Here is a 17,068-nt window from a genome sequence, read left to right as displayed (position 1 = left end):
CAAAGGACCTCAAGGAAAAACCAACAAATCAAATATCACAGTAAAGAACTTACTACATTTAAATAATTAAAAAGATGAAAAAAGGATAAGTGAGAAAGGACAGACATAAAATACTGTACTAGAACACCACCATTAACAAGCATAATCTAATGAATATTGGACCCACTCACTGGAATACCACTGATTCTAGATCATTTCTCAATAAATTTCAAGGAACTATTATAATAACTATAATATTATGTAGACCACATTCACTAATCATAACCAAAACAAAGGCACTTAAAATATCTGAAAATTAAAAATTATATTCCAAGTAACCTTTGGTCAAAAAAATTATAAAGGAAACTGTACTTTAAACAACAAAAATAAAAAATAACATCAAACTTTTAGGATGCAGCTAAAGCAGTACTTCAGAAGGATGTTTATAAGTCTTATTTACTCATAAGAAAAGAAGTAAATTTAAGTTTTGAGAAAGCAAAGATCATAAAAGCTCTGAACAAACCTGGCATAGGGAATATACTTCAACATAATACCGGTTATTTACATTGAGCCCATAGCTAACACCATATTCAATGCTAAAAAGCTGAAAGCTTTTCTTCTAAGATTAGGAATAAGACAAGAGTACCCACTCTCATCACTTATATTCAACATCGCAAGTCCTAATGAGAGAGCAATTAGGCAAGAAAAGGAACTAAAAGGCATCCAAGTAAAAAAGGAAGAAATAAAACTGTCACTATTCATATATGACATGATATTATACATCAAAATCCTAAAGACTACCAAAAAAACTGTTAGAACTTATAAACAAATTCAGTAAAGTTGCAGGATAAATACCAATATACAAAAATCAGTAGCATTTCCATATAATAATGATCAACTATCAGAAAGAGGAATTAAGAGAACAATGTCACTTTCAGTTGCATCAAAAAAAAATAAAATATCTACAGAAAATTCAACTATGAAGGTGGAAGACCTATACACTAAACACTATAAGATGTTGATGAAAAACTACAGAAGAAACACTTAAATGGAAAGATAATTTTGTGTTCACAAATTGAAAGACTTAATACTATTAAAATGTCCATACTACCTAAATCAATCTACATATTTAATGTGATGCCTACAAAAATTCCAATGCATTTTTCACAGAAATAAAATGCACAATTCTAAAATGTGTATGGAACCACAACATACACCCAATAGCCAAAGCAATTTAGAGGAAGAAGAACAGAACTGGAGGCATCACACTTCCTGCTTTCAAAATATATTACAAATCTACAGTAATCAAAACAGTACAATACTGGCATAAGTACAGATATATAGATTAATAAAACAGAACAGAGAACCCAGAAATAAACCCATGTATATATTTATGACCAAGGAGTTAAGAACATACAATGGGGAAAGATAGTTTTTCCAACAAATGGTGCTGAGAAAACTAGTCAGCCACACACAAAGAATGAAACTAGACCTTATATCTTATACCATATGCATATTGTATATCTTGTACTGTATACCATATGCATATCTTATACCATATGCAAAAATCAATTCTGAATTGATTAAAGATTTGAATACAAGACCCGAAACTGTAAAAATTCTAGAAGAAAACACAGTGGGTTTTGTGTCACAGTGGGTTTTTTGACATCAATCTTGACAATGATTTTCAGATTTGACAGACACACACACAAAGTCAAAAAAAAAAAGGCAAAAGCAAAAACTAAGAAGTGGGCCTACATCAGACTAAAAGTCTCCCACATAGCAAAGGAAGCCAGTGACAGAATAAAAAGGCAACCTCCTGAAAGGGAGGAAATATTTGCAAATCATCTATCTGATAAGGAGTTAATATCCAAGAGAACTCAACTGCAAAACAACAACAACAACAACGTGACTGAAAAATAGGAAAGGAATGGAATAAATATTTTTCCAAAAAAGACATAGATAGACATACAGTCAACAGGTGCATGAAAAGGTACTCAACATCACTTATCATCAGGAAAATGAAAATCAAAATCACAAGATATCACTTAACATCTATCAGAACGCATGCATGCATGCATGCTAAGTCGCTTCAGTCGCATCTGACCCTTTCAACCCCATGGACTATAGCCCACCAGGCTCCTCTGCCCATGGGATTCTCCAGGCAAGAATACTGGAGTGGGTTGCCATTTCCTTCTCCAGAGGATCTTCCCCATCTAGGGATCAAACATGCACCTCTTAAGTCTCCTAAATTGGCAGGCGGGTTCTTTACCACTAGCGCCATCTGTCAAGAATGGCCATCTTAAAAAAAAGAATGGCTATAATAAAAAAGATAAGTGTTGACAAGGATGTGGATATGGAGAAAAGGAAACCCGTGTCAACTGATTATGGAAAATCAATTGGATTTTTGGAAAACAGTAGGAAGGTTCCTCAAAAAATTTGAAAATAGAACTACTGTATGGTCCAGCAATCCCACTTCTAGGTATGTATCAAAAGGAAATAAAAACAGAATCTTGAAGAGATATCTGTATTTTCTTCTTTACTGAAGCATAAGTAATCAACATGTGGACGGGACCTAAGTGTCCATCAACAGATGAATGGATAAAGAAGATGTGGTGTGTACATACATACAATGGAATCCTATTCAGCCACAAGAGGTTAAGAAATCCTGCCACTGGAAACAACATTTAGAATCTTGAGGGCGTTATACTAAGTGAGATAAGTCAAAGACAAATATTGAAGGTTATCACTTACATGTGAAATCTTAAAACTCATAAAAATAGTGAGTAGAAAAGTGGTTCCCAGAGGGTAGTGAAGACAAGGGAGAGGTTGGTAAAAGGGTACAAACTTTCAGCTGTAAGATTAATAAAGTCTGAGGATCTAATGTTAAATATAGTGATAATAGTTGATAACACTACTGAATAACTGAAATTGGTTACAAAAGTAGAACTTAACATTTAAGTTAAATATGTGAGATGATGGATATGTTAGTTAATGAGATGGGGAAAATTTTCCACAAGGTGTCCATTATCAGAGGTAGGAACAATGTATTCAGTCGTGTCCGACATTTTGTGATCCCATGGACACAGGCTCCTGCCAGGCTCCTCTTCCATGGGGCTTCCCAGGCAAGAATATTGGGTTGGGTTGCCATTTCCTTCTCCAGGGGATCTTCCCAAACCAGAGATGGCAGGTGGGTTCTTTACCACTGAGCTATCTGGGAAGCCATATATTATCAGGATATGGTAACAAATCATCATGATGTGCACTTTAAATATCTTAAAATTTTACCTGTCATTGATATCTCAGTAGACCTTATTTTATAAAAAGCTAAGAAAAGATTATCACAAACCCAAAGAAGGTAGAACAAAATAATATAACAACATAAATAATATATAATTTAAAACCACCCAAGAGAAGAAAGGAAGAACTGATAATAAGGAAGCTCCTTGTGAGGACAAGGAGGAAAATAAATAATAACTATAGGGATCCAAGGAACTGTATGAACACTTCATGTACATTACCTCATTAGTCCTCATGATAACCCCATGAAGTATTGCTGTACTATTTAATAAGTCCATTCAACAAAGGAAGAAAATGAGAATAAGAGACAAAAAATAGTTGCTTGAGGTCACCCTAGTCAGGGGAACTGGTATCACTCTTTTAGGGAGAATGTTCCATGCAGGATTCCTGACTATGATGGTACTAAGCAGAGTTTTAGAGAAGATGAGGGAAGTAGCCATGCAAATATCTTGAGAGTGATTGTATTTCTAGTAGAGAAAACAGAAAGATGCATATGTGGGCTGGGTGTGCTCAAGGAACAACAAGGTGGCCAGTGTTACTGAAGCACAGTGAGTAAGAAGGCAGGGAATAGGACGTGAGGTCAGAGAGGAACTGGAGGCTGGGTAAACTTAGGACTTTTGTCTTTCACTTTGAGTCGGAAGGAAAGCAACTACTGGAAAGTGTTTTCAACAGAGGAATGAAATTACTTGACATACTCCTAAAGGATCACTCTGGCTGTTCTACGGAGAAAAAATGACAGGAGTCAGAGGTGAAGCTTGAAGACTCTTGCAAATCTCCACATTTAAGTTTAGGAGGGGATAGTGGTGGTGCAAAAATATTTACTGATGGATTAGGGAAGAGAGAATTCAACACTGACACCAAAGTTTTTGAGCATAAGCAACTGGCATGCTAGAACTACCATTCTAGGAATGGCAAAGACTAAAGGAAGAGGTGTGTTTTTTTTTTTCAGAGGTGGCGGTGGTGGGATTAGGAGTTCTTTATTGTACATGCTTCATCTGAGGTGCTTTTTTTTTTTCATTTATTTTTATTAGGTTGAGGCTAATTACTTTACAACATTGCAGTAGGTTTTGTCATACATTGACATGAATCAGCCTTGGAGTTACATGTATTCCCCAACCCGATCCCCCCTCCCACCTCCCTCTCCACCCGATTCCTCTGGGTCTTCCCAGTGCACCAGGCCCGAGCACTTGTCTCATGCATCCCACCTGGGCTGGTGGTCTGTTTCACTATAGATAATATACATGCTGTTCTTTCAAAACATCCCACCCTCACCTTCTCCCACAGAGTCCAAAAGTCTGTTCTGTACATCTGTGTCTCTTTTTCTGTTTTGCATATAGGGTTATCATTACCATCTTTCTAAATTCCATATATATGTGTTAGTATGCTGTAATGTTCTTTATCTTTCTGGCTTACTTCACTCTGTATAATGGGCTCCAGTTTCATCCATCTCATTAGAACTGATTCAAATGAATTCTTTTTAACGGCCGAGTAATATTCCATGGTGTATATGTACCACAGCTTCCTTATCCATTCATCTGCTGATGGGCATCTAGGTTGCTTCCATGTCCTGGCTATTATAAACAGTGCTGTGATGAACATTGGGGTGCACGTGTCTCTTTCAGATCTGGTTTCCTGTGTGTATGCTCAGAAGTGGTATTGCTGGGTCATATGGCAGTTCTATTTCCAGTTTTTTAAGAAATCTCCACATTGTTCTCCATAGTGGCTGTACTAGTTTGCATTCCCACCAACAGTGTAAGAAGGTTCCCTTTTCTCCACACCCTCTCCAGCATTTATTGCTTGTAGACTTTTGGATAGCAGCCATCATGACTGGTGTGTAATGGTACCTCACTGTGGTTTTGATTTGCATTTCTCTGATAATGAGTAATGTTGAGCATATTTTCATGTGTTTGTTAGCCATCTGTATGTCTTCTTTGGAGAAATGTCTGTTTAGTTCTTTGGCCTTTTTTTGATTGGGTCATTTATTTTTCTGGAATTGAGCTTCAAGGAGTTGCTTATATATTTTTGAGATTAATCCTTTGTCTGTTGCTTCATTTGCTATTATTTTCTCCCAATCAGAGGGCTGCGTTTTCACCTTACTTATAGTTTCCTTTGTTGTGCAAAAACTTTTAAGTTTCATTAGGTCCCATTTGTTTATTTTTGCTTTTATTTCCAATATTCTGGGAGGTGGGTCATAGAGGATCCTGCTGTGATTTGTGTCGGAGAGTGTTTTTACACATCCAGGTGGAGATGTCAAGTTGGCAGCTGCGTGTATGAGTCCAGAGTTCAGAGCAGAGTTCTAGGTAGAAGCATATGTATGGGAAAGAGCAGTATAGTGTTTAAAGTCGTGAAAATGGATGCAACTACTTAGTGCGTGTAGACGGAGAAGACAATTCAGAACTGAGCTCAGAAACAGTCCAACATTTAGAGGTTGGGGAAGTAAGAAGAAAGCAGTGAAAGAGAGTAAGAAGGAGCAAATAGGAGGAAAAGTAGCAAAGTGCTGAGAGGAGGAGTTGTGTGTATCCAACACTGCTCAAAGGTAAGTAAGGCGAGGAAACTGACCTCTGGCTTTGGCAGACATTCCTGCTGACTCTGAGAAGAGCAGTTTCAGTGGTAGGTATTAAAAGCTCATTTGACTAGTTCAAGAGAAGTGAAAGTGGTCTTCGTGTCTGACTCTTTGTACCCCATGGACTGTGGCCCTCCGCAGCCAAGAATACTGGAGTGGGTTGCCATTCCCTTTTCCATGGGATCTTTCCAACCCAGGGATCGAACCTGGGTCTCCTGCATTGCAGGCAGATTCTTTACCATCTGAGCCACCAAGAGAGAAAGGAGGGGGGATGAAAAGGAGGCGCAGTTCTGTCATAAAAGAAAGGGTACTAAGGGATAGCTTAGAAGTGTTGAATGTGGGGTTGGGAAATCTTCTTGGTTCCCTTTTTTAAGAAGGGAAAAATTACAACATGCTTATATGTTATGACATGCAGGAAGATCTAGAAAAAGGGATGTTAATGGAAAGGGACAACTGCCAGAGCTAAGACCACAGCAGAAGAGAGAGGATGGGGTGCAGTACACAGGCCAAAAGACCGGCCTTTGGTAGAAAAAATGCTTAGCTTATCCCTCCTAAGAGGCGAAAAGACAGGGTAAATAGGTCCCTCAGTATCCATGAAGGACTGTTTCCAGAGCCCCGTGAAATAGCAAAGTCCATGAAAGCTCAAGTCTCTTACATGGCCAAGTCCTATATACATTTGATCCATAGTTCATTGATTCACAGATGTGGAACCTGCAGATATGGACAGGCAACTATATATGAAAATCTACAGCTAAACTATATATGCAAAGCAATTTAACAGCATACTTGATCATTTATAATCTTTTAAACTCAGCAATTCTGTCTGTAGAAATTTGCCTCTTTGGGAAATAATCATTCTAAATACAAATGCTTAACCATAAGCATGTTATAATTCAAAGTGAAAAACTGAAGGCATTATAAAAGACCAACAATCATCAGCTACTGCTAGACTTCTTTAGCCTAAAATTCATTTAAGAAAAGATGTTTAAAGTTATATCAAGCAGTAACTCAGAAAAATTTATATCTTATCACTGATACACAATTTAAAACTTAAAGCAATTTTAAATATGAAATATATTTTAGGATGTTTTTTATTGACATATTTCACGTATTTAGCTTCAGATGCATAAAACTCTATTTTAAAAGACTAATAACTAGTATTTTTAAAGTTCAACTTCACCAGCAATCAAATAAATGCAAACCAAAAACAACAACAGGATATTTTTATTTAGAGCATTAGGCACACCTTTAAGACTTAACTGTAAATGACAGAGTTAGGCCCTGTCACATATTGCTGATATGATCTAAACTGGTACGGCCTCTTTGGTAGGAGGTTGGACAGCAAGCTTCAAAAGTTTTAATAACATATATACTATTTATCCAAAAAATTCTACTCCAAGGTTTTAACCTAAAGAAATAATGATGGCTCTGCATAAAAAGATGTAGTGCGAGGCCATTAACTGCAACACTGTTCATGACAGGGAACTGAATGCACTTCAGAAGTCCAGCAATAACTGAGTTAACATACTATATAAAGAATGAAATTCTATTCACGCTAGGAAATGTTGCTATAGAATGATGGCTAAGAACATGCAAAAGTGTTCATTATATAGTATTAAGGAAACACTTACATGTATATCATGATTCCATTTTAATCAAAGGAAAAATATTCCTATGCACAGAAAAGGCTGAAAGTGATCTGTCAAAATGTTAACAATGCTAGTGGCTGCTCTGTAAACATAAGGTTATGAGTGACTTAAGCTTTTTTCTACTTTTGATCTTTCTGTATTTTCTAATTATTCTATAATAAATACCTACTTTCCAAATAAGTTAAAAACAGTAATATGGGGAAGAAGAGACTCTTATACCAGAACCTGGAATGTTAGGTCCATGAATCAAGGCAACTTGGAAGTGGTCAAACAGGAGATGGTGAGAGTGAATGTCGACATTCTAGGAATCAGCGAACTAAAAGGACTGGAATGACCATTATATCTACTATTGTGGGCAAGAATCCCTTAGAAGAAATGGAGTAGCTATCACAGTCAACAAAAGAGTCTGAAATGCAGTACTTGGATGCAATCTCAAAAACAACAGAATGATTTAGGTTTGTTTCCAAGGCAAACCATTCAATATCACAAATCTATGCCCCAACCAGTAAAGCTGAAGAAGCTGAAATTGAATGGTTCTATGAAGATCTACAAGACCTTCTAGAACACTCAAAAATGATGTCCTTTTCATCACAGGGGACTGGAATGCAAAACTATGAAGTCAAGAGATCCCTGGAGTAACAGGCAAATTTGGCCTTGGAGTATGGAATGAAGAATGAAGCAGGGCAAAGGCTAATAGAGTTTTGCCAAGAGAACACACAGGTCACAGCAAACACCCTCTCCCAACAACACAAGAGAAGACTCTACACATGGACATCACCAGATGGTCAATTCCAAAATCAGATTGATTATATTCTTTGCAGCCAAAGATGGAGAAGCTCTATACAGTGAGCAAAAACAAGACTGGGAGCTGATTGTGGCTCAGATCATGAACTCCTTATTGCCAAATTCAGACTTAAATTGAAGAAAGTAGGGCAAACCACTAGACCATTCCGGTATGACCTAAATCAAATGTCTTACAATTATACAGTGGAAGTGAGAAATAGATTCAAGGGATTAGATATGATAGACAGAGTGCCTGAAGAACTATGGACAGAGGTCTGTGACACTGAACAGGAGGCAGTAATCAAGACCATCCCCAAGAAAAAGAAAAGCAAAAAGGCAAAATGGTTGTCTAAGGAGGCCTTACAAATATCTGAGAAAAGAAGAGAAGTGAAAGGCAAAGCAGAAAAGGAAGGATATACACATATGAAGGCAGAGTTTCAAGGAATAGCAAGGAGAGATAAGAAAGCCTTCCTAAGTGAATAATGCAAAGAAACAGAGGAAAACAATAGAATGGCAAAGACTAGAGATCTCTTCAACAAAATTAGAGATATCAAAGGAACTCATGCAAAGATGGGCTCAGTAAAGGACAGAAATGGTATGGACCTAACAGAGCAGAAGATATTAAGAAGAGGTGGCAAGAATACACAGAAGAACTATACAAAAAAGATCTTCATGACCCAGATAATCACAATGGTGTGATCACTCATCTAGAGCTAGTCATCCTGGAATGTGAAGTCAAGGGGGCCTTAGGAAGCATCACTATGAACAAAGTTAGTGGAGGTGATGGAATTCCAGTTGAGCTAGTTCAAATCTTAAAAGATGATGATGCTGTGAAAGTGCTGCACTAAATATGCCAGCAAATTTGGAAAACTCAGCAGTGGTCACAGGGCTGGAAAAGGTCAGTTTTCATTCCAACCCAAAGAAAGGTAATGCCAAAGAATGCTCAAACTAACACACAATTGCACTCATCTCACACGCTAGCAAAGTAATGCTCAAAATTCTCCAAGCCAGGCTTCAACAATGCATGAACCGTGAACTTGCAGATGTTAAAGCTGGATTTAGAAAAGGCAGAGGAACCAGACATCTAATTGCCGACATCCACTGGATCATCAAAAAAGCAAGGAAGTTCCAGAAAAATATCTACTTCTGCTTTACTGACTATGCCAAAGCCTTTGACTGTGTGGATCACAACAAACTGTGGAAAGTTCTTAAAGGGATGGGAATACCAGACCACCTGACTTGCCTCCTGGGAAATCTGCATGCAGGTCAAGAAGCAACAGTTAGAAATGGACATGGAACATTGGGAAAGGAGTTCCACATTGGGAAAGGAGTATGTCAAGGATGTATATTGTCACCCTGCTTATTTAACTTCTATGCAGAGTACATCATGAGAAATGCTGGGCTAGATGAAGCATTAAGCTGGAATCAAGATTGCTGGGAGAAATGTCAATAACCTCAGATATACAGATGATACCACCCTTATGGCAGAAAGTGAAGAAGAACTAAAGAGCCTCTTGATGAAAGTGAAAGAGGAGAGTGAAAAAGTTGGCTTAAAGCTCAACATTCAGAAAACTAAGATCATGGTATCCGGTCCCATCACTTCATGGCAAATACAGGGGGAAACAGTGGAAACAGTGGCAGACTTTTTTTTTGGGGGGGGGCTCCAAAATCATTGCAGATGGTGACTGCAGCCATGAAATTAAAAGATGCTTACTCCTTGGAAGAAAAGTTATCACCAACCTAGACCGCATATTAAAAAGCAGAGTCGTTACTTTGCCAACAAAGGTCCATCTAGTCAAAGCTATGGTTTTTCCAGTGGTCATGTCTGGATGTGAGAGTTGGACTATAAAGAAAGCTGAGCGCTAAAAAACTGATGTTTTTGAACTGTGGTGTTGGAGAAGATGCTTGAGAGTCCCTTGGACTGCAAGGAGATCCAACCAGTCCATCCTAAAGGAAATCAGTCCTGAATATTTAATGGAAGGACTGATGTTGAAGCTAAAACTCCAATCCTTGGCCACCTGATGTGAAGAACTAACTCATTTGAAAAGACCTTGATGCTAGGAAAGATTGAAGGTGGGAGAAGGGGACAACAGAGGGTGAGACAGTGGAGGGCATCACCAACTCAATGGACATGAGTTTGAGTAAACACCAGGAGTTTGTGATGGACAGGGAAGCCCGGCATGCTGCAGTCCATGGGGTCACAAAGAGTCGGACATGACTGAGAGACTGAAAACTGAACTGAGACTCATAATTAGGCATCAAATAGAATTTTTAAACGTGTCTAATACAGGTACATTTTGGTGGAAGTCATTCAATTTTTAAAATATTGGTTCTTTATGACTATTAGGATAGTTTAAATCTTTCTAAAAAGAAAACCTCCATGGTCAGTAATGGTAGCTGGGTTATGACTAGGTTGAATTGATATTTCTCTTCTTGTTCTTGTATCCTTTATATAACAAGATGGCAGGAATCCTCTGTTATATAATGACTACAAAGGAATAAATATATGTTTGGATTACTGCACAGAAAGAGGAAATTGCAAAAAAAACTGGACAAAAGCTGACTAAGCAGCTTGAGACACAGAATACAGATCATTAAATTCATTCTGAGGGTACCAGGTGAGAAGGTTCCATGACTGTATCTTTTTAAAGGCACTGTAATAATCACTACATTCTCTCATTTAAGAAGAGAGGAAAATTTGCATTTATAATTATCTTTATATTTTAATTTAAATCATTTCCTAAAGCACTAAAAACTGCCTTTCTATCTGCATGCTGATGACCAAACTCCTATCTCCAACTGTCCTTTTGCTCTCTAATTTCAGATCTGTGGCCCACTCTGCACAAATCTGCTGTGTGTCTATGGACAAATTACTTAACCTCTCTGTTTCAGTTTTTCACTTAAAAATAAGGATAGCAGTGCTGACCTCACTGATTTTTGAGGAGATTAATGAATTAACAGAAGTAAAGCACTTAACAACAATGCCTGATAAACATGCAATAAATAGTATTAGTCATATTTACTAGTATTATTTTGAACTGTTAGTTATCTCCACAAAGTGTCCTAGAATCCAATAAATCCCCAAACCGTTAATTTCATGTCTGTTCAAAACATTTTGGTGTGTTTCTTTTCCAGATCTAATGTAACAAAATTACCCATTTCCCAAGGGATCCTAACTTAAGTCAGAAATCTTTGTACCATAATACTCTATTCCTCCTTCTCCTTCATCATCTAAAAAATCTTCACACTCCTAGCTCTGAAATCATAGTGACTTCTCTTACTAGACGGTGATTATTTTTGGTACAGGGATTGTATTCCTTTATAGAAGTTTACAGAGTTCCTATATTCTTGACATCTAAGAAAAAACCTAGGAAAATTTTTTTCCTGTCTTCAGTTCAGTTCAGTTGCTTAGTCATGTCTGACTCTTTGGGACCCCATGGACTGCAGCACGCCAGGCCTCCCTGTCCATCACCAACTCCTAAAGATTACACAAACTCATGTCCATTCAGTCGGTGATGCCATCCAACCATCTCATCCTCTGTCATCCCCTTCTCTGCCTGCTTTCAATCTTTCCCAGCATCAGTGTCTTTTCAAATGAGTCAGCTCTTAGCATCAGTTGGTCAAAGTATTGCAGTTTCAGCTTCAACATCAGTCCTTCCAATGAATATTCAGGACTGATTTCCTTTAGGATGGACTGGTTGGATCTCTCTGCAGTCCAAGGGACTCTCAACAGTCTTCTCCAACACCACAGTTCAAAAGCATCTATTCTTTGGTGCTCAGCTTTCTTTATGGTCCAACTCTCACATCCATACATGACCACTGGAAAAACATAGCCTTGACTAGACGGACCTTTGTTGGCAAAGTAACGACTCTGCTTTTTAATATGCGGTCTAGGTTGGTGATAACTTTTCTTCCAAGGAGTAAGCATCTTTTAATTTCATGGCTGCAATCACCATCTGCAGTGATTTTGGAGCCCCAATAAAATAAAGTCTGTCACTGTTCCCACTGTTTCTCCATCTATTTGCCATGAAGTGATGGGACCAGATGCCATGATCTTAGTTTTCTGAATGTTGAGCTTTAAGCTAACTTTTTCACTCTCCTCTTTGACTTTCATCAAGAGGCTCCTTAGTTGTTCTTCACTTTCTGCCATAAGGGTGGTGTCATCTGCATATCTGAGGTTTTTTATATTTCTCCCAGCAATCTTGATTCCAGTTTAATGCTTCATCCAGCCCAGCATTTCTCATGATGTACTCTGCATATAAGTTAGATAAGCAGGGTGACAATATACATCCTTGACATACTCCTTTCCCAAGGTGGAACCAGTCTGTTATTCCATGTCCAGTTCTAACTGTTGCTTCCTAATCTGTATACAGATTTCTCACGAGGTGGGTCAGGTGGTCTGGTATTCCCATCTCTTGAAGAATTTTCCAGTTTGTTGTGATTCACACAGTCAAAGGCTTTGGCATAGTCCATAAAGCAGAAATAGATATTTTTCTGGAACTCTCTTGCTTTTTCGATGATCCAGCTGATGCTGGCAATTTGATCTCTGGTTCCTCTGCCTTTCCTGCCTTACGCACTCAATAAATGCATCTTCTGTGTATGTATACACATAAATCTCTTACTTACAGACATATATTACTCACTCTCTCCCCCTTACAGTTTTGGCCTATCATAACATTTCAGAAATATATAATTATTCGGGAAATAAGTTATGCAAGCAGATCTTAAGAAAAATTTTAGATTTCATCTGATTAATTTTTAATGCTGATAAGATTGTGGGAAACCTCTAACTCTCACACAATGTTGGTATTAGGATAAATTGATACAACACTAAGAACAGACTTTAAGAGTCACAACATTTTTCATTGTACTTACCTAAATAACTCTGGAAATTAACAAAAGAAACAAAATTATTTGCACAAAAATGTTCATATTATTTTCATTATAATGGAGATAACATGAAAACCAATCTAAATAATTATAGTTTTGAAATCTCAATGGACTAGTATAGAGCTATTAATGCTATTATATTAACTACAGAAGTAGAAATAGATACTATTTTAAAGACTATATTTATGCCATGGTTATAATTATATAAAAACTATATATTTATATATATACTAAAAATGCAACTGGAGTTTATATTTTTGAATGATTTCTGGTACTGAAATAAATGTTCTATAAAAGGTAATTTTAATCAGATGAATATATTATATAAGACATTCAACTATAAATTAAGATTTCAAAATATTAAATACCTTTGGGTAAACCTTAAATATGGTATATAGTCTATTACAGCAGGAAGGTTGCCATCCAATCTTTCTCCCTTTAGGCAGAAGCTAAGACAACAGACAATAAATATATTAATACATAAAAATTTAAATCAGTGTTATAAATAAGTCTTGTTAGAGACATTTGTTTCATCAAACTGCAGATGAATTTTTTATTTGTAATTTAAATGTGACTTGTTATAATCACCTCAATAAAAATAATTCTACCTTCAACATCAAGGGCTTACAAAAATTAATAACACTATTACATACATACAGCATGCAAAAGTAAAGTTTACTGAGAAATCTGTACTATTTACATAGTTCATTTTATCTTGGTCTTTATTAGACTCCAAAGATGTCACTGGAGTATTTTCAAATGAAGAGTTGTTCTCAGTTACATACAAATTCTCAGGTGACACTGAATATTTCCTAAAAAGGTCTGACTGCTTAGAAAAATCATATATGAACTACTACCTTTTGGTTCCTCTGGGAAGTTTTCCTGCTAAAATACTTACTCTAATATGTTAATATCAAGGACGCAGGATATATTTTTCCAGACTTGAATAAGGAGAGAATCAAAGTGGCCACATTTTATATGGGCTCTCCTTCATTTACAAAAACATTACCAATGTATCATTAAGACATTTGCTTTCTACACAATATCAATGGGCTACAACAAACTGAGAGTTTATACTATTATCCCAGTTTTGTTTTCAGCCAAAAAATAAATTGTAGAGGATTTAGACAGAGTCAGCAGCATACGGTAAAAAGTCAACACCCTTAGAGAAATCATGAAGACAGCCTTCATGCTGAATTCACCACGTTCATCCCCAACAATTAAGTTAATTAACCAAATCCCACTTTATCAAATTTCAAATAGAGGAAAGTTACACTTACAAAGAGAAAAGTATTTTGAAAAAGAAGTGACTTACTAGAAAAAAGTAACGAGTTAAACAGAGGAACTTAAGGAATTGACTGAATTAACCCTTCTTCAGTTAATTTAAGTTTAAGACAGTCTCTTTTTCGAGAGCAATATTTTTTAGTTCAAGACCTAAAAGCAGATTTTTTAAGTTTTATGCTTATTTGTTAACAGTGGATTTTTAAGTGATATATTTCAATGAAAATATAATCCTTAATTCTCAGGTTTGAATTCTTATTATAGACAAACCTTTTACTTTTTTAGTACAATGTAAAATCTTAGATCAATAAATGAAATGCAAAAGGATGCTCCAAACAACCTACGAAGAACTTAGAATGTCCATTTTCAGTACCTGTAGTCTTAGTCTGGAATCAACTCAATTGTTGATAATAAAAGCAAATATTAACAAAAATTTTAATACTCCAGAAACAAAACAAGAAACATAAGGTATCTAAAACAGCCTGTCAAGATCCTCTTTATCTCAACACATGAGAAAATGAAAATCTTTCTGGCTATGAATCAACATTAGTATATTTCTTTTTCATTTTAAAACAGTAGTTGAAAAATACTGAGATAAGATCTAAAACCTTCCTTCAGTGCTACCAGAATATATGATTTTTTTGATCAGAGGGATGTGGTCCAAGCTTTCTTTTTCCCAAGCCAGAGAGCAAACAAGTTTTGTCAGTTAATTCCTTAAATTTAAGACAGCCTCTTTTCTTAGAACAAACCTATTTATAAAACTGATCTCATTATAAAGGGAACAACACAAATCAAACCAATATCCAACTGCATGCTTTACATAGAAAACTGAAAGAAAAGAATCATAAGCAGAAACTATTATGAGGTAGAATAATTTTAAATCAGAATACATACAGTTAGATGAAGTACCTGAAATCAATAGCATTGAGTCCAAGGAGCATGCCAGCAAGCATATTTGCTTCCTCACCCAAGACAATTGCTCCATCTTCATAAAATCTCCTAAAAAATGAAATGGGCGAATATGTATTAAAAGCAGACTGAAGCTTCAGCTACAGTAATCACTTAGAGCCCAAGCTAGAGTAGAAAGAACTAAAATTTATTTAATTTGTCAAAACAAGAACATACTTGGATCACTTAAATCTTGCAGATACTTAGCAGAATAAAAAAGCTGCCATTGTAACAAGGAAAAAATCATTCTAAGTGTTTACATCTCTCTTAAAAAGTATCTTCAAAGTGACTCATTTAGTAGGCCTACAGTGTCTAGTATTTTTCCAAGACTGAAGCAATATATACGTAAACTGAAAGGTGGTAAACAAGTCATTTAAACTGGTCTCCTTTCAAAACTATGTAGATTATTTTTCTACTAATATACAGAGAACAAACACAAACATACATTGTTTTTCTGTAATTCCAAGGGTTATTAACCAAACCAAGAACTAGGAAGATGTGATTAATAGTAATTTATGCTAACCTTTAACATTACAATACTAATAGGGCAGATGGGCTACCTAGGTGGCCGCATACGAAAAAGAAAGTGTTCACTGTATCTCTGACAAAATGTGAATATGAATCTATCTCTGTTAATTCTTGTAAAGCCTTCTGTTTTGGTTCATGCTAATTTTTATAATATTAAAGTTTTATTTTAAAATATTTAAAATAAATATTTTGAAAAAATATCATTTAATATGGGCTTAAGGTGTTTTTCCACAGAAGACTCTAAGATTATTGAATTCATTTTTCAAACAGTATCAAAAATTTGTTTATGTTCAGTAACAGGGATAATAAAATTGTTATTGTCTTGCTCTTTTCCGTATCCTTGAGCTTATAAAGCAGAGAAGGCAATGGCAACCCACTCCAGTGCTCTTGCCTGGAAAGTCCCATGGACAGAGGAGCCTGTGGGCTGCCATCCACGGGGTCGCAGAGAATCGGACAGGACAAGCAACTTAGCAGCAGCAGCAGCAGCAGAGCTCATAAAGACTGCATATAAGTTTATGATCTTATGTTACTATCATCAATTCTGAATAGTCCACAGTTTACCAAATACTTTTACAATCATATTATTTGATACTTGCAAAGCTGATGAAATAAATGCAGAAGCCAATTGTCATTTGTTTCAATTTCATTATCAAGAAGAGAGACAGGTTTAAACAGTTTGCCCAAGATTATGTTGATAAACTTATCAAGGAGAAAACCAATTTTTACTTAAGTTCTACATCTTTTCTACTGAACCATGATACTTCCTGTAAAATAAAAATATTTAAAGAGAATTTAACCTCTGTTACGGCTTGTAAGAAATTTTACATGAATAAAAAGTACAAAGGAAAATACAACTATTTACCCTCTGACAGGTGTAAGGCTACAAACAAACATGGTGGGAAGACTAGCTCGGATTAGATGCTCTTTCTTGGAAATATGTAAATTTACATTTCTTAAAAATGTAAATGAATAGTTACCATTTACATAAAAGGAGAAAAACTAAGTTTCAGCCTAACAAAGATAAGTAAAATAAATGGAAGAAATTCCTACATATTCAACTGAGGTGTTCCACAAAATGGTAAAGATATTTAGACAAAACTAAACATCTGAGATTTTGTCACTGCCTCAATGGCTAAATTGGCTGATA

At 36.1% G+C, this 17,068-nt stretch overlaps 1 protein-coding gene across 4 annotated transcripts in view; it reads right to left on the bottom strand.

Annotated features, from left to right (window-relative positions):
* RUNDC3B (RUN domain containing 3B) overlaps positions 1 to 17,068 on the bottom strand; it is a 136,581-nt gene that overhangs the window by 39,705 nt on the left and 79,808 nt on the right. For all 4 annotated transcript variants that reach the window (XM_070470171.1, XM_070470180.1, XM_070470191.1 and 1 more), the window contains 2 exons: positions 15,355 to 15,444; positions 13,533 to 13,613 (listed from right to left, as the gene is read on the bottom strand). In XM_070470171.1, coding sequence (XP_070326272.1) covers positions 13,533 to 13,613; positions 15,355 to 15,444 — 171 coding nt within the window. The remainder of the gene's footprint in view (positions 1 to 13,532; positions 13,614 to 15,354; positions 15,445 to 17,068) is intronic.

The sequence above is a fragment of the Odocoileus virginianus genome, chromosome 1 (genome assembly GCF_023699985.2).
Source record: "Odocoileus virginianus isolate 20LAN1187 ecotype Illinois chromosome 1, Ovbor_1.2, whole genome shotgun sequence".
NCBI classification, from domain to species: domain Eukaryota; kingdom Metazoa; phylum Chordata; class Mammalia; order Artiodactyla; family Cervidae; genus Odocoileus; species Odocoileus virginianus.
Note: the sequence above shows the minus strand (reverse complement) of the source record. Positions and strands in the feature narration are given on the sequence as shown.